The sequence below is a fragment of the Rhinolophus sinicus genome, linkage group LG05 (genome assembly GCF_036562045.2).
Source record: "Rhinolophus sinicus isolate RSC01 linkage group LG05, ASM3656204v1, whole genome shotgun sequence".
Classification (NCBI taxonomy): Eukaryota; Metazoa; Chordata; class Mammalia; order Chiroptera; family Rhinolophidae; genus Rhinolophus; species Rhinolophus sinicus.
In genome coordinates, this window is record NC_133755.1 from 50,320,521 (window position 1) to 50,346,482 (window position 25,962).

The window sequence follows — 25,962 nt, forward strand, 5'->3', positions numbered from 1 at the left end:
AACAATTTGTACTTCTTAGTCCCTTCACGTTTTTCATCCAGCCATCCAACCCCCCAACCCCCCCGCCATCTGGTAACCATCAGTAGTTTGTTCTGTGTTATCTATTAGTCTGTGTCTGTTTGTGTTTATTTATTTTGATCTTGAGATTCCACATATAAGTGAGGTCATATGGCATTTGTCTCTCTCTGTCTGACTTATTTCTCTTAGCATAATACCCTCTAGGTCCATCCATGTTGTTGCAAGGGTAAGATTTCATTTTTTTATGGCTGAGTAATATTTCATTGTATATGGTGTAACATCTTTATCCAATTGTCCATTGATGGGCACCTTGCTTCCATATCTTGGCTCTTGCAGATAGTGCTGCAATGAACACAGGGGTGTATATATCTTTTCAAATTAGTGTTTTGGATTTCTTTGGATAAATAACCCAGAAGTGGAATTGCTGGGTCATAAGGTAGTTCTATTTTTAATTTTTTGAGGAACCTCCAAACTGTTTTCCATGGTGGCTGCACCAATTTGCAGTCCCACCAACAGTGCACAAGCGTTCTGTTTTCTCCACATCCTCACCAGCACTTGTTTTTTGATATATGAATGATAGCCATTCTGATAGGTGTGAAGTGATATCTCATTCTCACTTCAGATGGAAAGACATACGTAGACTGAAAGTAAAGAGATGGAAGAAGATATTTCATGCAAATGCAAATAAAGAAAAACCTGGGATAGCAATACTTATATCAAACTTTAAAACAAAGACTGTAATAAGAGACAAAGAAGGACATTATATAATGATAAAGGGATCAATCCAACAACAGGACAAACCCTAGTAAACATGTATGCACCCAACACAGGAGCACCTAAATATATAAAACAATTATTGACCGACATAAAGGGAGAGCTCGACAGTAACACAATCATATTAGGGGACTTAAACACCCCATTGATACCAATAGACAGATCTTCCAGACAGAAAATCAACAAGGAAACAGCAGCCTTAAACGACACACTAGACCAGATGGATTTAATTGATATTTTTAGAGCATTCCACCCCAAAGCAAGAGAATATACATTCTTTTCAAGTTCCAATGGAACATTTTCCAAGATAGACCAGTTAGGCAGCAAAACAAGTCTCAGTAAATTCAAGAAGATTGCAATCACATCAAGCGTCTTCTCTGACCACAATGGTATGAAACTAGAAATCAATTACAAGAAAAAAACTGAAAAACACACAAACACATGGAGGCTCAATAACATGCGACTAAATAATGAATGGATTAACAATGAATTACCTGTTTTAATCCCAACAATCACAGTGCATGTGAGGTTAGGGCTGTATTGACCTTGTTTTACAGATTAGGAAATAGTTTTTAAACCTCTAGAAGCTTCTAACGCTCACAACCATGAAGGTTACCTTTCTGGAGTAATCCAAATTGGTTTGGATGATACTCTGGGATAGTGATTTAATGACAAACTCGCAAATCTCACAGCAAAAAGAAAGACAGGCTGCTGACTGCTGCCTCAAGAGGTCTCCCTGCTATGGCTGTGGTAAGTTCCAAAGATGTCGCAGTGCTGTCTTAACTCACTGAGAAAGATAACCTCCTGGGCTGGGTCACATTTTGCTGACTTTCTGTGTTCTTCCTACCAAAGGAACATTCCCCACTTGTGTGCACTGGGTCCTTCACAACCAGCTCTACCTCAAGAACGACTCGAGACTGTTAGGCAAGACTTCATGCCGACAAGGATACTTCTGTCACCTTCGTGTCACAGATGCAAACACAGCTGACCCTTGAACAACACGGGTTTTGAACTACATGAGTCTACTTATCGGAGGACTTTTTTCAAGAAATACCTGTATTTTTTATCCCTGGCTTGGGAGTCTGTGGATTTGGAGAGCTGACTGGATGCATTGATCTATGGTATTTTATATAGGGCACTTGAGCATTCGCAGAATTTGATATCCACAAGGGGTCCTGGAACCAATCCCTCACAGGTACTAAGGGACAATTAAGTGTTTGGGGAGTCAAAAGTTATACTCAGATTTTGGACTGCTTGAAGGGTGCGTTACGGGTTGCTGCCTAATAGATGAGATGCTAGGTCATGGCCTTAGTGAGCTCCGAGAAGAGGGAATCTTAGTCCCAAGCAGCCCATCTGTATCTGGGAGCAGAATAGCCTATGGTCCACATGCTTGGGCTTCCTCCAAGACCTCTCAGATCAAAATCACTCTGAAAAATGGGGTCTGGGTGTTTAAAAGAAAAGGCCAAAGGTAATTCAGATGAAAGCAGAGTTGATAGCCACCATGAAGGTTTTACTAGTGACATCAACCCTGACTGCCCATTGGAATTGCCTGGAAAGGTTGAAAAAAACAATCCTGATGTCCAGGCCACACCCCAGACCAACTAAATCAGAATCTCTGGGAGTAAGGCCTGAGTGTTAGTATTTTTAAAGCCCCCAGATAATTCTGGGCAGTCAAAGTTAAGAACTGCCATTTAGACTTTCTGGCCTTGGGGTAGAGGGAGTTCCTTTCTCCTCCCCAAGCGTTTCTAATAATGGGGATGCTTCCTAGTTGCTTCTTCTGATGGGGGAAAAAGAAAAGGTTTGGTGACTATTTTTTTGATATATCTTTTTTTTTTTAACATCCTAAGCTTCTACTAATATTAGACTTAGTTATGCTGATTATTTCAGGTACAAGTTATGCAAAGAAGGGAAGAATCACCCCACCTAGTCATAAGTGAATCACACTTGACTCAGCTGCTGTCCTCTCCTTTACCTCAGGTAGGCACTGGTTCCTACCTGGCTGCATGGTAGAATCGCCTGGGAAGATTTGAAAATTGCCAGGGTCAAGGTCACACCCCGGGAGATGATTGTCCCATTGCACTTGGCACCTAGGTGATTTTAATGTGCAGTGAGGCCTTAGAACCACTGAGGGAGGACTATCGTTTAAGTACACAGAATCAAGGGCCAACAACTCAAAATCCATCACTTCTCCTTTCTCTCCACCCCTCCACCCCCGGGCGTTTTCCCAGGGTGGTGGCTGTAAAATGGGCCCCCTCATATCAAGTGCAGGAGAAACAGAAGATGTTGTACCCTTGTTTAAGAAAGGAATCTGAACAAAATAGGAATCTGAACAAAATAGGAGTTATTTTATCTGTCATAAAGGGGAATGGGAAATACGTAAGACTGAATTCTTTTTAAAATATCATTTGACCATACAATTTCATCTGTCTAGAATGGGTTTTGCCAAACACAAGGTTCTGGAATGCTGTTTTGTCTTCCTAATGCTGAAAATGAGGCTCTGGAATCACATTCAGGCTGTTTTCCCAAAATAAGAACAAAAAGACACGCATAAGAAAGAAAGGAAAGAGTGTGTCACAGGAGGGAAGGTTGTCTGAGCTGCAAAAGGAACCATCGTGGCTGGAGATAAAAGGCGATATGCTCCAGTCAGGTGGGTCCCTGAGGCCTTTTCATTTTGTTACTGATTAAGTCTGGCGGTTGCGTTCTTTTCTTAGGAGCAGACTTTGTGGCTGTAGGTTTAAGAAGAATGAAATTATCTATGATATGACTTCTGTTATCTCCTGTCGAGGGCTTTAGGGTCTTCCAGTCCTGTCAATTTTCCCCTTAAGTCCCTTTTGCACCTGGCTCACAACACCCCTTTCAAATTTTAAAGAAATACAGTCATGCATGTAGAGCTGTGCTATTAAAACATTTTTGTTCTTCAGGAAAATTTACCCCAACTAGAAAAGGAATGTTTCAGGGAGGGGGGGGTGGGGATAAGGGTAGGTGAGAGGTTTAGAAAATAGTTGGTAACCACAAGATGGCCACCAGGTTTTGAAAATTAATTTGGGGAACGTAATCAATAATGTAAAGATGTTGTAGGGTATCCGATGGACATGTGTCCCATTGGGAGACCCCCTCAGGGATGATGTAGATGCCTGATCACTGCACTGTACACCTGAAGCTGAAGCTGAACAATAATGAATGCCAACTATAATTTTATATAAATATATATATGTATGTATATTTATATATTTGTATGTATATTGTTACAGGAAGCAGAGTACAGCGTTAGGAATAGAGACAGTGGAAATGTAATGGCTGTGTGCGATGTCAGAGGGTTAGTGGATGGGGGGGGTTCACACAGTGTGAGGGATATAAATGATAAACGTCTAAGTTTTACTTTGTCTTGTGCACCTGAAACTAATAAAATTTAAAAAAAAAACGTGACAAGTACACTGTGTTATTAAGTGACTAAATTATGCTAAAATATATTTTTAAATCACACAAAAAAAGAAAAGGAATGTTTCTAAGCAAATTGTAAAGTACATATATTCTAATAAAGCAGAAAGAAAAATAAGAAAAGAGAGCCCACATTGTTGCACACCCCACCTCCTCACATGGCTGTCCAATTGCCATGTTTCCTTCCACCTGCTGGTTATTGACATGACAGTGGATCTACATAAAGCAGCTCAAACACCAACAAGAAAACCTCTCAATCCTGATCTCTTGGGAGGTGTGTTCTGGTCACACAGGCAGCCGGTTGGTGCACCGACAGCAGTCACTTCTCTTGGGGTGTTTGACTTTGTTCAGATCCCGCTGGAATGTACTGCGGCCAGGGCCATGTGGAATGTTTTTCTTGGCTGATAGCAATTTGTTTTCACACTTTGCTGTGGGAAAGTTAAGTCAGGGAGTTCAGTCCCCGAGGAGCATTTTGGACAGGTGAGAAACTTCAAACCAGTTGCCACTGGCTGCCAACACGGGAACCCTTAAAACTTGTTGCCTGGGTGGCTTCCTTCAACTGTTTTCCTTTGTTTGAAGGCTTCTGCAGGCAACAGACCAACAGTGTGGAATCTGCCTCAGGGAAAAACTGGTGTGCAGAGTCCTAAGCTTGCATTTATTTCTATGGCTTTACTGTCTTTGGAAATTCTTTTCCCATTTGTTTCCTGGTGTATTTCTGTACTAGCGGGGCTTTATTAAAGGGAGACAGAATACAACCTAGGGTTCATCTGAGGCATAAATGCTTAAGGATAGCATTTGCTACCTTTGGCTATCTCTGACTAGTTATTTGTTTTAACAGTTATTTATTTTAACTTCCTTGACCTCATATTTTAGTGTGAGATGTCATTTTAGGTTCTCAGGAAGCCTAACGACTATTGTTCTTATGGAAAAAAGGGCTTAAGGATGACAGTATTTTAGAAAGCGCTCCCTCTTTTGAGACTATAATCTTGGGTCACTGTGGGGTTTCTTTATGAGGTCATGACAGACAAGACAAGGCCTTACCTCAAGGTCTGCCAGTTTTATTGACCAGAATGTATGTGTCAGCTCCCCAGAGCTGGGGCGGGTCTTACGAGCAGGGACAGAATGTTCTGCTTCCTCTGCAGGAAGGTTCTGGTCTAGTGGGAATTAATTAATTAGAACATTCTTTTAGGTACTGTAAATTCAACAGGTATAAGGCGTGGTCCTGTCCTCACCGAGCTTTTATAAGCTCATGTAGCGGCAGAAGTGAGCACAGTGGGCTCATGTGAGCAGAACAGAGGGGCAGCGGGATGACCAGGGACCAATATGGGTTCTAGGGAGCAGCGGGGGAAAGATGGAGACAAGAACTGGAGAGGGCAAGCCCTGTGTTCAAGAGAAGCTGCGTCTCTTCATGGAGATGTGAAACATGACTGCCAAAATCCTGGCAACTAATTAAAGCCACCAAAGAACAACGGGGACTGTCGTTTACCTACGCAAAACATCTCTATGGGCTGAATGCCAAGACCCAGCGGGGAAACTGAGGTAGAGCGGTGGTAATTACTTGCATGGCCGTGCCTCCCCACCGATGGTCAGCTTTTCCGAACTGCAAAACTGTCCTGTTTCTGTAGATCCTGCACTGGGCCCACAGGAAGGACTCCTTAAGAGTCTTTGGTCAGGGTGAGGAGCTTGGCAGTGACCCTGACCTTTCTCTGGAGGAAGGTTTACCTGCAGGGGGAAGGTGCCAACATCTTTCCTAGAAACCCAAAAGCTTATTAATTTGAGGTGAACTTTGTGAGGCTGAAGCAGCATGCCCTCTGGGGCAAGAGCTGGAACTGATTGGACTGAATCCCAACTCTGCCGCTGACTAGCTGTGGGACTCTGGAGAAGTTGCTTAACTTCTCTGAGCTGGCTCGGTTTCCTCATTTATACAATAAGGGCAAGAATCCCTACTTTAGACGGGAGCTGTGAGGACTCCATGAGCCATGTATGTAGAGTGCTAGCTAGGGGCTGTGCCTGACTCATAGCTACAGCTTTTATTGAGAGATTATTATTATTATTAACAGTAATATTTATAATGTGAATGGAAGAGAGATCATCAGTCATCCTGATTATCAAAGTGGATTGGTGTGTAAATGTGATGGACAAGTATCTCTCTGAGTCAAGAGCAGGCCTTGGGACCAGACTGAGGAGAACAAGAGGCGGTTTCCACAAGCGATGGGGGTCTCGAGCACAGATAAGGTCATTGCTTTGGCTCATCTGCTGACCCAGGCCAGGGGCTGCCAACTCTCAGAAAGTTTACACCAACCCCTGATCTGGTGGGGAAGGCACCTGAGGAGAAAAAACTGAGCTTTGGACATAATTTATCAGAACTCAGCAAAGCCTTGCCCTCTCTCTCCCTAGAGGATCCTTCCTACCCACAGCCAGGGGCAGCTGCCGGAGGCCCCGGCACTGTGTACTGCTGGAGGGGAGAATGCCTTCTGCCTGCTGTACCAGGAGCTTTCCTGATCTCGGGACTGGGAGGCAACACTTCCTTCAGGGCCAGTGTTTTTCCACAATGACTGGACTACTAACAGAAATAACCCAACAGTCCCCCAGGGGCCCCTGTGTATATTTTAATAAGAATGATAATCATGACTAATGACTGCCACTATTATCATTGTGCTTTGTAGTTTCAGGGTGGGGAGGGCCCTTAGCTCTGCAGACAGGACCTGGGAGCTTCACACAGTCCTCCTTCCAGGAGGAAGCTGACCCGTGAGCCTCTCCAGGTGAGGCTCAGAGGCACCCCAAGGGGTCTCTCAGGCTCATCCAGCCACACCTCAGGAATAAGAAAGCTCTACCGACCACTGCTTAGTGCTGCAGTCTCTCTTGGTCCCCAGTCTCTCCTGAGCTAATGCATTTGCTATTCTTGACTCATGGTTAGCGACTCAGATTCAGGAGCCAGTCTGGGTTTGCATGTAAATGCTGCAATGTAACCTGGGCACAGCTTCTCTGTGCCTACCTCATGGGGTCCTTATGAGCAGTAGATGAGTTAACACATGGATTGCGCTTGGAACAGTGACTAGCATGAAGCAAAAGCTCCATAAATGCTAGCTTTTATTAACATTCAGTATCATCTACTGGTACTATTAGGTTGGACCACATGAAATTGCTGACTTTCAACCCTTTTTGGCTGATAAAATGGCAACCTCATGTAAATGGGTCGTTCTCAGCGGAGGCAGGGTTGGCAATGTCTGGAGAAATTTCTAATCGTCACAATTGTGGGGTGGTGGTGCCACTGGCACCTGGTGGGTAGAGCCCAGGGATGATGGTAACACCCTTCGATGCACAGGACGGGCCAAACAGCAACAGATTATCTAGCCCCAAGTGTCAATAGTGCCGATGTTGAGTATAAGCCACCTCATAGTTTTCTACTGTGGACAGACTAATTTTCTTAAAACATCCCTTTCCAAAACTGACATGGCTCCCACCGCCTACAAAATAAAGGCTCCCTTCCAAAAGGCTCTGGCCTCCCCTTTGTTTCCCAGCTCATCTCCTCTCTACTATTGTTGCACTGGAGTAACCTATCTGCTCTCCCCACCAGCCAAACCCCAACACCTGCTTCCGGAAGCTCTCCTCAAGGGCCTTTCTTTCCCAGTCTGGCTGACCATGGCTCGTGGCTCTTAACTAGTATGACTTCCGGGTCCTATTCCTGCAGATTCTGATTCAGGGGTCGGGGTGGGGCTCAGCTATACTTTAAGAAGAAACCACAGGGGTCTCATGCTCATGCTCACTGTGCCCTGCCATACATGTTTATTTCTAGTCTGTTCCTTATTGTCACTTATGTACACTAACTCTTTGCATATACTTACAGCTTATTTTATTTGCTGCACATAAGATGCTACAGGGTAGAGACCTCATCTCAGAGACTCTGGCAACTCTAATGCTCCAACCCAATGGCTTGTCCTCCAGAATTTCTAAGTAGTGGATGAAACTTGAATCCAGGAATTTTCATACTTTGCTGAACCCAGGAGTCACCTTGTTAAAAATTCAGATCCCCAGGCTCCAGCCCCCAAGGGTTCTGCCTTAGTGGCTCTGGGCGGGGGCCCTGGAACCTGGATTTTTCACCAGCTAGATTTGAAGCAGGTGTCCTTCAGCCTGCTGTTCTGATCCTCTAACATGTCAGACTCCAGGGGTTTGAGGCTTCTGGCATGCCTTGTGGAGGTAAATGCTCTTTTAATTGGTTTCTGGGCCACCCCAAACCCCAGGACACAAGGGGACACTTACACACATGCTGGCTTGTCCTCCTGCACCAAAAACCTGCAGGTTCCATGGAAGCAAAACTGCCTGTGGGAATCCGGGCAGTCATTAAAATAGGACACCACAGCGGCAGCCACGGGCGGGTCTGCTGGGGAGAGAAAAGACATTGGGCTCAGGTCTATAGCACAGGAAGACATGCCTGCCAGCGCCCCCACAGGTCAGGAGGAGCAGAGCCCTGATGGCTGCGATTTCTGGTCCCCACCGGCAAGCCCTCCATAGGCCTTACTCACTTTCTACCAGAGACTCCTGCATTGGGTGCCCTCCAGCAGGGCTTTGTTTATTTATTTACCTCTGCAGAAAACAAAACAACCTCTCCAAAAGAGTCTGCGTGAGTCAGCGATACCAGAGCAATTTTACTATTTAAATCGTACTACCCCAAAGCAACCTAATTTTGCTTTGGCAAACTGACAGTGACCATTTTTAAAGACAGCCTTCACAAAAATCTGTTTTAAACCAGAAGAGAGGTGCAAGCGAGTACTAGATAACCATGAACTCGATGCTGACGAGAAGCAGTTAATGCTACGAGTAGATGTTCATGATACATTATTGTACGTGAAATAGATGCATTTCCAAGATGGTCTGGATAGTATGATTCTGCTTGAATGAACAAATAGAAATTTAGACATGAAGAAGTCTGGGAAAGATATACATGAAAATGGTAGCAGGGCTTCTCTGGGGTGGCAGAGTGTGAAGATGACTGAGGCATAGAAGTCCATCTGGGAGCAGCACAGGCAGCCCTGGGAAAGCTTTGAGGGGAGGGAAAGAGAACAGAGTGTGTGTGTGTGTGTGTGTGTGTGCGCAGTGACGGGTCCTACTTACAGCCCCAACACCCAACACTCGCAACCCCAAAACTCTCAAGAGCTGAGGGCGTCACCAAATCTGAGTTTTTCCTCCTTGACTTTCAGACAGAAATAAAAACAGCCAGCTGGAATTGTAAGGAACAACACACGAACAGACCTGCTAACCAGCTCAAAGGGCATCACTTGGATTTATTTAATTAGACTCCAATAGCCTTGTTTTGTCCAAATCACACTTGAAACCCAGCTCTTTAAACTCCCGTACGATACGAAAGCCTGAAATTTCTTTTGTGGTGGCTGAGGTTCTTTTGTGGTAAAGTATCAGGTCAACTGAAAGAAAAACTTTGATTCTGTCTTTTGGGAACACAACATTGTGTAGACTCAATGTCATCATCTCATGTATTTATGGATATTTTGCCTCATAAATGATTTGTGAAGGCTTTATAAAAATGTGAACCATAAAAAGAGGACACAAATGGGAAAGATGTGTGTTTATTTGTGAGAGGGGGAGAAGAAAATGGGTAGGGAGGGAAGGAGAGGAGACACAAAGGAAGGAAAAAAGGGAAGGAAGGAGGGAGAGACAGAGACACACACAGAAGGAGAGAGATGGAGAGAGAGAGGCAGAGAAGGGGGAGAAGGGGAAGAGACAGAGACAGGCAGTAAGAAAGGGATGGAGAGATCTGGGCAAAGGAAAATAAAGGTGGGGTTGAAAAGAACAAAGAAGTCAGGTATCAGGTTATAACGAAGACACATCAGAAATTCATGTACATGCGATGAAGCTGAGAAGTGAATCTAGCTCTATGCCCCCTGGCAGTCTAAGCAAAGATGCACACAGTTCATTACATAGAAATGTACCCATTTTGCACAAGCAGGACAGGCTCAGCTTTACGAGTCTATGCTCAGAGTCTGACTTCTGTCCTGTGGCTGCTTCTGAAGGTGATTTCATGTGCTATGGCGGCTGACATCCTTCACAGTCTCCCAAAGACAATGCAGAAGCATCTGCTAGTGGAAACTGTTTCTGTCCTTCACACAGCTCAGTAAGAAGCCAAAGAGCCCAGGTGAGGAGGAAAGTCCATGCCACAGCCACAGCGATGGCAGCTAACACATGCTGGGTTTGCTCTCTGCAGTCAGAGACGGGGCTAGGATGGTTCTCCACAATCACACCTGTCTGACTTCACCCAAGGTGCTAACGGGACCAAGGGAGCTTGGATGCTAGGCGATTATGATCACTAAAAGATTGTTTATTTTTTAAATCTATTTCCTGATTACAAAAGTGACACATCACTGTAGAGATCTTTTGTAAATGCCGTGGTAGAATAAAAAACATCTTAGAGAATAAAATCCATCTTTAATCTACCACTTAGAGAGAACTGTGTAAGTATTCTCTCTCTTTCTCTCTCTCTCTCTTCCATGTAAACTTAACTGTTCCTATTCTGTTACATGTGCTTTTCCTCCCCGATATAATCACAAACATTTTAAAAATGAACATTTATCTCAAGACCCTGCAAAGGGCACAGTCCTGGCCTCTAACGCTTAGAAGTTCAATATATGTAATGTGAGGGGCGGGTCCTGTTTCCAATAGTACATTCGGCAGTTTTGGGGGATGTGATTTGCATGTGAGAAGTGGACAGGGAGGAGGGGACCAACAACAGTGCCAAATGTGAGCCCTGTCCTCTGACTGTGCCACCTCAGGGTGAGCCAGCCACAGGCAAGGGGTGGCATCGGCTGATCCACCGTTAGAGGACTTGGGAAGTGTGGGGGCCAATGCACCTAAAAGCTCTATGCAAGGTCTGAAGCATACCACAGTGTAAATGGGAGCGAGCATTCTAATTTTGGGGACTTTTAAAGGTGATTGTCTCAGATACCACCAGGATCAGCAGAGAAAACCCACAGCGCAGCATGGTCAGGCCTGACAGCCAAGACCATTCCTACTGATGTTCCCAGAAGCTTCACCAAGGTCCAGGAGGAAAAGGAGTCTGGGGAAAGTTGGAGAGGGGAAAAGGGGGTTACTACTTTCTGAGTGTGCGCTATGTGCCAGGAGCGACTCTTACAGCACCTCACGAATCCAGGCGGGGGGGGGGTGGGTGGTGGTCACAACAGGTGGAGGATTTGCCCAGTAACTTACAAGGTGAAACTGACCTTTACAAGGAAACCCCATTCCTAGCATTTTCCCAGAGAATGGTCTCTTTCCTTTTCTCCGTCTTACTTTTTCTTTCTCTTCTTTCTGAATACTCAAGGAAATACCAAGTGAAGTCAGGAAAGGCCTGGACTTAAAATGGGAAAAGAAAACTCAGAAAAGGAAGGCAGTGAAGGTAACTGGGAAACTCCAAGGAGGCCCCCAGGAAGTCCAGGCAGAGGGAAGAGGGCAGGCCCCACTTGCCAGGGCTCTGGACCCTGAACTCATCTCCTCCAGACACTGAGTCTGATTAGCACTCAGGGCTGAATGGAAAATCAAATGTTCCGCTTTTCAGAACAGACCTCATATCAAGCCCATTGGCAGCTGGAGTTTCAAAGCTGCTCAATTCCTGTTGCTCTGAAATTTACGAGAGGCCTCTCCAACATGTTAACCAAATCCACCTCTTGCAGACACCACTGTTCTCTGGGGAAGCTGTGAAAGCTTTGCTCAGAGACCCATAGACTCACCAATAGGGCTTGGAGTCCAGCTTCACTCATGGGGAAGAGGGTCTGGAATAGCAATTGAGGGGCACAGAAACCATAGATTCAATTCACAGGAGAGGTCTCACCTGTTCAGAAGGGCCAGGGAGGCAGCCATCTGGACAGCTCCTTCCCACAGCCCTGCCCTGCGGGGAGTAACGTCCACACCACCAAGTACAGTCACCCCCTTTTAAAAGCAGCCCTCACTGTACTTTGCGCTGGGCTGGTAGACGGGAACTGGCTGAAGCCACGGCTTCTCACTTTCTTCTCCAGATGTCAGAAGTTGCAAACACATTCTCCCGTTATGAAGCTTACATCATTTATAGCCATTTCATGACTTCCTCGAGTATTATGGCTAACTTTCTGACAATTTAATAACGATGCCTGCCTTTTAAATAGGAACTTCAGCAAAGGTTTTTGACCTGGAACTAAATATTTTCTCTTCAGACATTACAATGACCAAGCCAACGAATGCTTCTGGAACGTCTGGGAGAAAAGGCAGTAGATTAATTTAACGAAGATGGCAGTCAGCAAGCAGCCCGGTGACACTAGGGGAGTGCCTACATCTGACAACCGTACTCGGATGCTCCCAGATGCCAAGGCCTCCATTTTTGCCACAGGGCCAGACTAGAATCATATATGGTTCTGGGCTCAGTTCTGGGGCGGGGAAGGCTGGCTGCAGGCCACCAGGGGCCCATGTGCCAGGGATGGAACTCCAAACTCACATGAGACAATGCTCAAACCTCCACAATTAGCCAGCATGTGAAGGAAAGGCTTACACCTGGGGTGGCGGAAGTGCTAAGCCAGGACTTAGAGAAATCCATGGCATAGACAGATTGGTGAACAGGGGCCCCTGGTTCCCGGGCATTTGAGGGGTGACAGTAAGAGCTCTGAAAAGTGTTTTAAGTGATCCCGAAGAGGAAGAGCACTGTCAGTATCACATGTGGCAACACTTCTGACCTTTCCCACAGAGAGGGATGCCCATCAGGGAAGCTAATCAATAAGGGCCTTTCCCGACACTGTGTGAGTGGGCAGAGAGCAAGGAAGCAGTTTTCAATGAGCAGTGGGAGTCAGCAGAGTACAGAAAAGTCATCCCAGTTGCATTTATAGCAGCAGTAGGCAATGCATCTTATTCTCAAGGGCTGCTGACCAGCGAGGAAACTCAGTTGTGCTGTTTTGGGGGTGTGTGTGGTGGTATGCTGAGATGAATATAATCACTCGACTCATTCACTGTTAAAACTAAGAACAGTGAAGACGTTAAAAATGATGGCTAAGAAGCAATTTGAAAACAGTTTGGCTTCACAATACCATCATTTAAGAGAGAAGGGACACTCAGTTAAGCAAGGAAAGAGAGAAAAGTAACTTTATATAGTGCTGCAATTCCTCCTGCCATCCCACTTGATTGGGGCGGGGGTGGGGAGGGGAGTGTCATTTTTGTTACGACCATCCTCTACCCCAAGACTCTCAATTTCCTGAGAGTAACTCCTATACTTCAAACACACTTTTTTTTTTTCCTATAACTTGATCCCTGAACACAGAGTTACTAATTCTTCAGCAATCTTTTCCAACCTTGTCTAGTTTTGACCCTATTTGACCTTCACCTTTCTCTGATCTTAAACTGGCTTTTGACCTGACCCACGCCTCCACCCCACTTAAGGGCACAGATACCACATTATCGCATTAAAGCTCTAGCCACCCTATAGGGTAAGCATTACAAGTCTCTATTTCTCAGATGAGGAAACAAAATAAAAGCTTAGATAACCTTGCCCACAAACATGTAGCTAGAAAGTACGAGAATTGGAATTTAATCTCAGTTCTTTCTGATTTTAAGAGAATAAAGAGCTGTAGAAAATTAGGACACTATTCAGGGTACCGGGAGACAAGTGATGGGAAGGCCCATAATCAAAACTACAGATCATGTGGCGGTGCAGAAGGGGAACACTCGTTGGGCAGATTCTAGTAATCAGAAAGGGGCACTTTCAGGAGAAACAAGAGGAAGTATTATTTCGGGGAGGAGTAGGGAACTATACATATGGAAGTTGTTATTCCCACAAGGGAGCAGTGTCTGCAAAATATAAATAGATGACAAGGAGATTTCTAAACATCCACCGGTGATGGTTAATGAGGAGGAGCTGGAAATAAGGTGGGGGCTGGTTCATAGGATGGTACTTGGACCCTCCACAAAGTACATCCCAGCAGAATCCCAGCCTCTGGGCTAGAGCGTGCTCAAGCCCAAGAGACTGGGAGCTTCTGGCTCACAGCAGGGCTAACTCGGACTCTTGAATTGCTTTTGCAGCGTTAAACAAGATGCTGGGGGGAACCTCGGGGGACATCAGAGTTAATTTAATTCCCTCTGGTCATTTCTCTTTGGATAAAACTCAAGGGACATGAGATGTTAGGGAACCCAATTGAAAGGAAGGTATTGGTAAAGAAGCAGACAACATATTTTCCACTTTCCTACAAAGGTATTGGTTATTAGTGACACAGCACGTGTGTGTGTGTGTGTGTGTGTGTGTGTGTGTGTGTGAGGGAGGGAGGGAGAGAGAGAGAGAGAGAGAGAGAGAGAGAGAGAGAGATGGGAAAACATACACATTCAGAGAAAAAGTCACCGATGGTATTTGACCCCAATGGGGTTCACCCTGCTTGTGCTTATTTAGCACAAAGGCAGAATTTGCATCACTTTTGATACCTTTTTGTAGTTCAACAGGGAGAAGAGAATCAGATAACATGAACACAGAACTGCTTTGCTAGGATCACATTCCACTTGAAATACCTGGGCTTAGAGTTTTTAACCCAATGTGGATTTTCTGAGGTTGGATTATGCTGCTGCTGCTGCTTATGCTCTTAATAAGAATTGTCTACTAACTGTAAGCACTATGCCCAGCATTTTATACAGAGAATTCAACTTAATCCTCACAAAAATCCTCTGAGGTATTCATTAGGACCCCCATTCTTATAGATGAGGAAAGTGAAGCTGAGGGAAGTTAAGGCTGGTCAATGTTGCTAAGTTAGTAAATGGCAGAGCCAAAACCAGAACTCGTGGTTGGCTGTCTCTAAAGCTCTTGCTCTTTTTAATACACTGCATTGTCACTTCTGAGTGTGTGTGTGTGTGTGTGTGTGTGTGTGTGTGTGTGTGTGAGAGAGAGAGAGAGAGAGAGAGAGAGAGAGAGATGGGGGTGGGGGGAGTAGGGAGAGAGGATGTGAAAGAATGAGTTGAGGGTCAAGAAATCCTTATGGGTATCTTCCACAGTTAAGACAACTCTTTCATTTGAAGAGCAAACAAATCAGAAATTACCATGAAATTCTCAGGGGGTATGTTAGAATTAAAATTGCTAAGAGTACCAAGGCAAAATGGCTTTAATTAGCAAAGAGATTTTAGGAATCTAAAAACAGTGAAATCATTTGAAGTATGGGCTAACACCAGAGCCTGGGCGTATTCATCTAAAGATGCACAGCACACATATTTCAACTTGGCCTCTTACCTGCACCCAGCTCCCACCAGTAATACTACCTCCTCCGCCAATGGTCACGAGGAAGGGAGGGGCCTGTGTGAGATGCCCCAAATAGCCCCCAAACTGCATTCTACATCCATTATGGGTTAAAATGAGATTGAAACAGAAGGGAAATGCACCAGACATAGATGATTACCTCCTCCCCACTGGGTTCCTCTTCCTCCTCACAAACCCGAGCTCCAGCCCCCAGGTTCCTCCTTCTATCCATCCCTGCCTTTGCCTTAGTAATTTTAAGCAAAAAACTAATTAAGAAAATTGCAGGTTATGATTTTGCTTTGAAGACTGAAAGCCAAATCTCCCCTCTCTCTCTTTTATTGTTCAATAATTTGATTTCAAAGAGACCATTTCTTTCTTTCCTACCTTCAAACCAGAAAGCCCCTTATTCTAATTACATCCTCTTGGGTGTCAACCAGCATTTTGAAAATAATTCACTTCAAATTTCCATTTACAAAGTAAACAAGGATATCTGTGTTTGGCTCTCATTAGCGAGCTTTGAACCAGAATGTGAACGGCTGTGGGAACTAGAGCCAAGTCCTGCTGGATGGGGAATTCTGTTTTGGCTTTGTTGGAGGAACAGTCCCGTTGGAGCCCAGGGCTACCTGGCTCTGCAGATTCTGTGTGTCTCTGTTTTCTTCTTTATTAATATCAAAATTGTTAGATAAAGTAGTTGGCAGGAAACCCTCAATTTACCCTTAGGAAGAAATGCTTCCTCTTGTTGAGTCTTTGAACCATAATCCCTTTAAACCCTCTACACTAAGTACATGTAAGCACTATTGGGACGACTGTTTTTCTAGAACATTCTATGCCTTCAGAACTTTTGACAGGAGCCTTTTTCATTTACAATCTGCCTATGCAGTCTGGGTGGATGAAGGATACTCTTCATTTTAAGTGAGGTAATCCAGAGATAAATTTTAAGTGAGGTAATCCAGAGGTAAATTTATGGCAAAGCTCCAGAGCCTTAAAAACATTAGTGTGAATTTGTGGCTGGGACGCTTCCTTTTTCATCTGAGTTTCATACTGATGATTTTCGGTTGCCCTTAGATAAAAGCCCTTCAATCAAGATTATCTTCAAGAGGAAGGTGCTCAGAGTGTAGTGGGGCATCATTTTCTCTTTTATAATTTTCCAAATTTTAAAAAATGAATATTTTAATAATTTGAAAATAAACATTTAAAATTAAAAACCCCACAACATTATAAGCATAACTAAAGTTTAAACAATTTTTACTTTTTATTGTTTTACTCATAGAACTGTAGAAGACTGGCCTTTTAGGGATCTAGATTTAAATGTGCATAAGATACGTCATATCACTGTCTTGCCTTTGTCTGTAACTATGAAGATGTAAGAAATTACTGGCCATATGAAAATATTCATTATACAGGGACATTCTTGAGGAATTTCCATGACTGCCTCTGCTCCTAAGAAATGCGAGAAGATGTTGGATAATCTCCAATTTGTTTCTTCAGGACGGAAGCTGACATCATATCTATGAAATGACAGCAAGGAGCTATAAGTAAGAAGCAGCTGCAAGGAGATGAAAAAATATGGCAACCGATTTTGAATTCACAACGGATCAATGAGCAACAGATTGGATATTACAGTAAATCAAATCAGTGAAATGAAAAAAAAATAAAAAATAACAACCTGGGAAATTTCCCCCAGAACTGAAAAGGACACAAAGACAAAAAAATGAGGAGAAAAAAGAAATCTGACAAACAGAACAAATAATAATAACTTCAAGAGAAGAAAAGAAAGCAAACTAAGGTTGACATTGTTATCAAAGAAATGAACTTTCTTAAGCTGAAGAGGACTTGTCTTTAAGATTGAAAACATGAACTTTCAATGTAACTTGACGAGTTTTCATTACAAAGCAAAGGTCTCATAAGCATCCAGGTGAAAGTAAAAACAAGTTACTTAAAAGAATTTTGGTTTTTCATCAACTGCAAGGTGGAAGTCCGTGACGGGAGGCTTAGGAGAATGCTACTTTGTGGAGTATGACAGGAGTTAAGGCAGGTTCCATCAGAGACTGTGTGGCCCTGTTCAATGTTTTGGGCCCAGATAAAGAAAAGTTTTTAAACATACTGGCTTTAAATAGCTGAGGAATCTGTTTGGTAGAAGCAGGGGACAGAGCAGTATAGCAGAGGGTTTTATCTTTGGGCCAGAAGGTTTTTCTTTTTTTTCTTCTTTTTTTACCTTCCCTTGTCTGCCAGCCCTCCATGCCATGTCAGGAATAAGAGTTGACTGAGTTCATCACTCAATGTGGCCCTGACTGGTGTCTTTTCCTGGGCTGTTGATAGGATCCAGAGAGACCTCCCACAATCCCACTGTCACGTGGCCTGCCCTCACCCCCATAACCTGGCCTTCTCATGTAGGGCTGTTGGTGTGTTTCTGCTCACGACAATCCCCTCACTTCCTGCAGGAGTGTGTGCTGCACTGGGGCAGTATGGATCCCCTCTGCACATTCAGTGGCAGAAATTCTTTAGAGCTTCTAGTACTGATATAAGATTAGAGATAGTTTCATATTTCACTGATCACTCATTTCAATGAGCATCCAAGGGCAGATGGGAGAAAGGAAGAGTAAAAGTGGTATGCTCAAGGGGCCCTTCATGTTCCTGGAAGGACTTCATTGTCCTATAGCTATTTACTACGTTATGTGTATACACGGTGAGCAATGTAAGAGTATCTCACCACCTCCACCAACCATTTAAAAGGTTTCTCCTGGAGGCTTTTGCAAACATGAGTGCATTCTCAGTTCTCCCTATGGGAATCCCCAGCAAAGTGTCAGCAGTCCTTTTGCATGCTCAAAGAGTGGACTGGTTTCCCCTGCTGGATGTCTGAGCCTTACCTGGTCAATGCCCCCTAGACACATCCTCATCCCTCTCTCCAAGGCATGCTGGGATTCCTAAAAAGGAAACTCAGTGCCCACATTCCTGCCCCTTCCATGATCTAAAAGCTTTGCCTTGTAAAAAGTTGGGAATTCCTGGTTGAAACCCCACAGACTAAGTGTAAGCCAACCACATCAGAACTTTGTTCTTAAAAGGAGAAATATGAGAGTATTCCAAAAATACCAAGGTCATTTTACCTCTTAATAGTCTCTCCAAGCCATACTGGTTCGGAACAAAGATCTTATATTTTGATGAAACATTTCTTTTCCATCAAAAGTAAAAAACATATAAATGCAGCCCTAAAGAAATCTCTGCTTAGTGGTTTGAATTCAGTCCTTGGAAGCCACGCAGAATAAGTCTCCCTCTTCTATATAACAGTCCTTTCATGTAGCTGCAGTCAGCCACCGACTCTGAAACTTTGTGGTGATAACCTCTCTTTAACAACCAGCCTCCAAGATGGCTCCCATGGTATCCATAGCCTTGTCCGTCTGTGTGACTGATAGAATAATGGATGTTATGTGACCTCAGAGGCTAGGTCACAAAAGGCACTGTAACTTCTGCCCTGCTTGCTCGCTCTCTTTCTTGGATTACTCACTCTGGGAGAACCTAGCTGCCAGGAAATCAGGACACTCAACGGAGAGGTCCATGTGGCAAGAAACTGAGGCCTCTAGTCAAAAATATGAGTGAGCCATTCTCTGGCCCCCAGCTAAGTTTTCTGATGCTACTCTAGCCCCAGCTGATATCTTGACAGCAACTTCTATGAGAGACCTTGAACTAGAACCTCCCAGCTAAGCTGCTTCTAGAAGAATTCCTGACTTTCATAACCTATGTGTGATAAATGGTTAATTTAAGCTGTGAAATTTTGGAGTAATTTGTTACACAGCAATAAATAACAAATACACACTCCCAAGTTCTTATGCTAAATGAGAAAGCCTGTAAACTTTTTACCTCAGGACAGATTCTGACTTTTTTTAGTGACCTTCTTAGAATAGTCCACTAGAAAGTTAACAGTGACAACAAAAACATTTACCAAATGCTTTAGGTGTTGGCCTCTGTGCTAAGAATTTTACACGTACCATCTAAATTAATTTTTATAAAAGCCCTATGACATACTTCTTTCAGTCTTCCACTTGACAGACGAGGAATACTGATTTAGAGAGGTTTAGGGCCTTGCTCACAGACATAACACTAGAAAGGCAGAGGGGAAATCCCCAAACAAGCAGGGTGACCCCAGAGTCCACATTCTAAAGTTCTGGGCTGTGGGACCAGAGTACAGTAGGACAACCATCTCCCATGATCGGATTTCTACACTAGCGCAACTTAATTCTCCATCAATTTTGCTAGCAGTCCTGGAATGCTGTTAGAGTATATAAGCTTGTGGTCAACTAAGGCTTCTAGCTTTTCTCCACATAAACTGCTGTCAACCTTGGCCTCATATCCTTCCTAATTAAGTCAATATTCTTAAATAATAAATACTGTTAAATGTGTCGTATTCAATTTAATCTGGTTGATTGGCTTTCTTCCATTGTTCTAGTTCAATACACCCCTCCCTTCTTTTGAGTCTTTATTCAGCTATCATTCTGGGCTTTGTGTTCACCTTCAAATTTGATCAATTTGCCTTATGTCTTTTTTCTATTTGCTTATAAAATTCTCAACAGGAAAGGAGGACAAATCTTGCTGGCACACCTTACAGCCCCCCTCCTAGGTGAACATTTTCTGGGTATGCTCTGGTTAAAAACTTCCTGCCTTTCCCAAAAGCTCACAGGTGAGCCCATGTAGGGTATGCCTGGGAATCCATTCATTTAAGGAGGTCAGTTATTGTTCTATTTCACTGACCAACACCCTTTTAATTCACATTTCTCCATTTTGTTTTACTGACAATTTTGATTTTTGTCATGTGCCTTGCTGAAATCAAATTGTATTATTGATAGCATTATCCTGGCAATATTTCCTATAATGCTAACAAAAGAAATAAAGTTAGTCTGCTGTGACTCATTTTAGTGGATTCATTCAGGGACCCAAGTATTCATTTTCTATCTGCTGTAATAATTTGGTCTAGAGTTTTCCTGGGAGTATCATTGCATTTTATCATCTGTAGTCTAAAGAATCTTCAGGTGTTTTTGCTTATTTAAAGTCAGAGACATATTTGTCTTTTTCCAGTCTGAGCATTTTTTTCTTCTTTGAGCACTTTTTACATTTGCCTATTTCTTAAGAATTACTAACAAGGATGGAAAGACTTTTGCTGTGAGTTTCCTTAGTATACTGAGTTGTAATTCATCTGTACCCTTGAAAATAAATTCATATAGCATTAGGTGGTCTTTTATTATAATAGGATATTGGCTTGCCCTTCTATTTCTTATTTACTGTTTGTTTTATATCCTCTAGTTTGTAGAGCCTTCTTGACAGAACATATAAAAACAAAATTATAGTAGGAGTCTTTTCCTGGCTCTTCCCTGACGTTATTCCATCTGCCCCAAAGAAGGACATATTTTTCCCTTTTTTTACTTATTCCTAACTAGAGCTTTAAAAACCCCGTTTTGTGTGTGGCCAATATCCATGTGGGAAACCCTTAGTTTCTTCTGTCCTTGGGTTCTCCTGACATTCTCTAAACACCGACCAGTCCCCAGAGTGACACCTGCCACCCAGGAGGCACCAACATGCTTGCTTACTCAACACAGTGCCATTCAGTACTGTTGTCGTGCCTCTTGGGACATGTTTCTTTTTCTGATCTTCTCTGCACAACTTATTAAATGGCACCCCAGAGAACTCCCTCTGCAGATGGACTTTGGTCTTCTTAAATGTTTATTCCTTGTCTTTCTCATGCACCCTCTGACTATAAACTCAGAACCATTACGAGCCTTCCAACCTCTCCGGGTCATATTCCGTTTTAGAATCCTACACATGGGATCACATCTGGTTTTCCTCTGCATTTTTGTAGACTGTTTTTCTGAAGTTGAACAATGCCTAGTGTTTCCTTCTTTCACTGTTACAAACTTTAAAATTACACGTATAGATACCAACCTGTTACCCTTTATGATCAAGACTGCATTTAAAGAAGCAGGTTTCCCTGTTGTCCTCTCTACCCTCTGAGTAACAGACCACAGCCAATTAGGTATGTAAAGAATTTTTCAGGTGTTTAATTTGTGGCATGCTAAGATTTCCAGAAAATGTACCAATCTGACTTTTGCTGTCAAATCACATTCTATCCGTATGACTACTTAGTAATCAGAATCCAACAGTATTAATTACTTGGATAAACCATCTACCCATAGAATTGATCCATGTTAATATTACTTTTGATATTTCCTCTTTTTCATCTTGAATCAAACGTTTGTGTCTCTGTTTAGCTTGTACTCAACAATTTAGGGCTGCCCACATTTTGCAACTGCCTCACAAACATTTCTCCCCTCCTAACAGAACCCAGAAATTGTTTTTGGCGGGGGGGGGGGGGAATTACCTTTTCCACCATAGGTTTACACTCACAATCAGATGTCCTACCCTCCCTTATATCCTCTCTCCCTGAATCTTGAGAAGACAAAGAGATAATGCTGGTGGAGCTCAAGCATGACAACTCTGGCATGTTGAGCACAGTTCCTGTTCTGAGATGGATTCTGTAACTCGCATTTCCTGGGAATGATTCTCCAGTTTTCTTGCTGATTCTGTGCGCTTCGAACTACCTTCCAACAAGGTTGCTTTGGTTTACGTTAGCCAGAATTGATTGCTGCAACCAAAGAACCCTAGTTGATAGACTCCAGAACAGGGAACACTGTTCCAATGACATCCCAACCATCTTCCTTCCCACCAAGTCTCCACTGCCCACAGCACCTTGGAATCACCCATTCAACTCATGGGACTAATCCATGTATTTCAGTTTTTCAAAATCATTTCCCTAACGATCCCACAAGGCATAAACTGGGTTAAAATGTCAAGTTTAATCTATTCACTGCCCTCAAAGCGGCCTCAAAGTGTTGTTACCCGAGATCATAAGTATTGTTTATAGTAATGCTGTGTTCTACATCATTACTCTTCTTTCTTAGCTGAAGCTCTCCCTTCCTAAACTGATAAACATAACTTCATGGCCTCCTTTAATAGTTTGTGAAATTTAAAAATAAATTCAATATTGTAACTGCGAACTGAGAATCAATCCAAAGGGGCTGAATGCTGCTTAGTTTTCAAACTACAATTGCCAGTTTTATTTGAGTCTTTATCTTTCTCTCCCCCACATTTCTGTTTAAGGTCATACGATCAGTTGGGTGGCTCTTTTGCCAAACGTGTACTTACTTCGCTGTCTTTACATGGTATAGTGCATCTCTTGCTAGAATCTTTGTAGGCCATGGTCACAGTTATAACTCGTATATAATGTTTACATAGGCAACAACTCCATTTTGGTGGCTCTGTCTTGGCCATTTCCATCATGTTTCAGAAGGATGGTCAAGAAAAACCAGACGCCTACTAACTACCTACATCAGGGTCAGCGCCATACCCTTCAATAGGAAGGCACAACTGACAACCGTATTGCCTCCTCCTGGAACTGAAGATTCTTAGGATCTTCCACTCTCTCAGGTGTCCAAGTGATGCTATTCGAAAGGCCAAAAGCTCACATGGCAAAGTCTCTTAATTAACATGTCCTGAGTATATTTTTCCTAGCCTGCCAAGTCAGGAAGTCATTGCTTTCTGCTGCTCACTGAAGTAGATCTTTTCTGCACATACTAATTTTTGAGATATTTCCTGCAAACGGAGAAAGTCTATGTTTTGCCTCCAGACAGCATAACAAAAATGCCTTTTGTAGACCTAGATGGAGAAACAATGCACATTCAGATCTATTCCACTGAGACCGTTATGGGAGGGAAGACCCAGGGAGTAAGGGCAGGACACGTCACCTCCTTTGATCCTTGTTTGGGCACCTCTAGGGTGCACTCCTGATGGCACCAGACCCCAACCACAAGCAACTAAGCAGTCTCCCAAAAACATCTGAGCAAATTCCACCCAGATGCTTACAACTGCACCCTCTGCCTGTTTTTCCATTTTAACTTCTGAATTGCAAAGGGAGAAGTTCAAGGTAGAAAACTTGAGAGAACAGAAAAGCACAAAGAAAGAAAAAAAAAACCTAAGTCACCTGTGCACCCATCACTCATTGACAACCACTGTTAGCACTTCGAGTATAGCCCCATTCTGTTCCCACCAGGAATAAAATGATACTATCAGGAACATTTCCCCAACTCAGTAAATACTATACTACAAGATAATCTTCAATGGCTGTTCTACTGATACATTTTCTTTCACCAATTTCCTCTTGTTGGACATTGTGATAGTTTCCCACCATCTCATTCTTGTAAATAATACAGAACTGAATATTCTACTATATACTGGGGGTGCCAAAAAAATGTATATACATGGCTTGTATTCATCTTTTGTTATCGGTATATATTGAGTATTACAATTTTAATAGTTTTTTCCTTTCTTAAAATGTGTGTACATTTTTTTTTTGGCACCTCTGTAGATCTTTGTTCAAACACATTTATGATTATTTTCTTGGGAGCAGAATTAGTATGACAAAGGAATGCTCATTTCTAAGTCTTCTGAGACATATTGTCAAGCTGCATCCTAGGCTATTCGTAAGAATTTACACTCCTGTAAGGAGGTGAATGTTTCTTTGTATCCTTCCCAACACTGAATATTATCTTTCCTTTCCCTCTTTGCCAATTTCATGACAGTATATAGGAATCTTTTATATTAATTTGCATTTTCTTGATTATGATGTCAAATATTTTTTCATTACTAGCATACGTATTTGTATTTCAACTTTAGTTAATACAACTCTTAAACAGTTAATTAGCTGTTTAGTTAAACAGTTAATTAGCTGTTTTTATCTTTTGCCCATTTTTCTACTGATCTTTCCTGTTTATTTGTAAGAGCTCTTTAAAATAATAAATGCTAAGTAATAATAAATAATAACTAGATGTATATCAAATAATCTGATTTGTGTCTTCATTGTGTTTATGCAGAAGTCACACCTCAGCATTATGGTTAGAGGCCTTCCCTTCTTTAGGGTTATATAAATATGTACTTATTTTCCCTTCTACTATCTTATTGTTTACATTTAATTCTAAACATCTATAATTTTATTTTAGTGTATAGTGTGCACTTTATTATTTTCTAAACAGCCAACCAATTATCCCAACACCGTGTATTGAATAGTTCATCATTTCCCTATTGATTTGAAACAGGATCTCTATCATACACTAAACACTTATTTTGTGGTCTTTCTATTTAGTTCCATTGAGATTCTACCTACTGTGTTTCCCTGAAAATAAGGCCTACCCTGAAAGTCAGCTCCAGTTAAGATCGTCAATGAGACGGATGCATTTAGTACATGATGACGATGTTTGAGAAGATGACATGACTGTATTTGAATAAATGTAGATTGTTGTATATGAAAAAATAAGACATCCCCTGAAAATAAGCCCCAATGGAGCAAAAATTAATATAAGACCCGGTCTTATTTTCAGGGAAACACGGTATTTCTATATCAATACAACTTTGCAATATGGCTTAATATCTGGCAGTACAAATTTGTCATTCTCCCTTGCCTCATCCCTCTTTTTTTAAAAACAGCATATTCTCATCTGTCTATTTTTTTCCAGATGAACTTTAGAATCATTTGCAAGTTCTGTCCCTCTCTAGTATCCAAATTTTTTTGGAGACTGACATTATAAATTAACTTAGAGATAACTGGCCCATTTAAATATGAAGTTTTTCTAGTCACAAACTTGCTATGCTTTTGCATTTATACAAATCTCCTTTGTGCATCCTGCAGTAAAGTGTCATGGAACTCCTGCACACAGCCACCATTGCTGGACTTATTATTTCTTGTAATGCCCTTGGCTTAGTGTTAACTCTCCCTGATAGGATCTGCAAAGGCCTCCAGCCACACTGGCCTGGTGCAATGGCGTGTACTGGAGGCTGCAAGATTGAGTTGGCAGCCTGGGTCCTCATGGTGGCTGGGACATCCACTCTTAAAGACTTTGGCCAAATTACTCCCTTTCCTGGGTCTTAGTTTACTCCTTTGTAAAATGGGTTCCCCCTCTCTAGCCAAGGTTCCTTTTATATTAAAATTCTCATTCTTTCAAGAGTGAGATGGAGGATGGGAGAGCCCTTGGAGGAGGATGGAGTCCCATTGAAATTCATATGTAACGTCTGTTATTAATGGTATGCTTAGGTGCTGAAGAAGTAAAGAATAAAGGGGTGACAGTTCAAATGGGGCCAGTTTAATGTGAGAAAACTTGTTGGAGAAGGTGAACTTGAATGTGAGATCCTGAAAGGCACAGCAAATGTGTAGAACCTGTGCTCCCAATGTGGGACGTATGTGCAAAGGTCCAGAGGCAAGGGTGGTGAGGGTGGGAGGAGGCCGATTAGATATGATGCGGCTGGAGAGCCTGAACCGCAGTAGACTGTTGACTAGAGAGCAGCCATGGAGGAAAAGGGAGTTTGAGCCAGTTCTTTTTTTTTTTCTTCTCTTTTTTCTTTTTTTAAGGAGGGTGCAGCTCACAGTGGCCCATGTGGGAATCGAACCAGCAACATTGGTATCATTA

General features: G+C 42.7%; 1 protein-coding gene across 3 annotated transcripts in view; it reads right to left on the bottom strand.

The window, feature by feature from the left end:
- TGFA (transforming growth factor alpha) overlaps positions 1–25,962 on the bottom strand; it is a 91,456-nt gene that overhangs the window by 12,653 nt on the left and 52,841 nt on the right. For 2 of the 3 annotated variants that reach the window (XM_019718685.2, XM_019718678.2), the window contains exon 3: positions 8,491–8,611. In XM_019718685.2, the coding sequence (XP_019574244.1) occupies positions 8,491–8,611 (121 nt within the window). The remainder of the gene's footprint in view (positions 1–8,490; positions 8,612–25,962) is intronic. The other variant, XM_019718692.2, reaches the window with a different exon arrangement.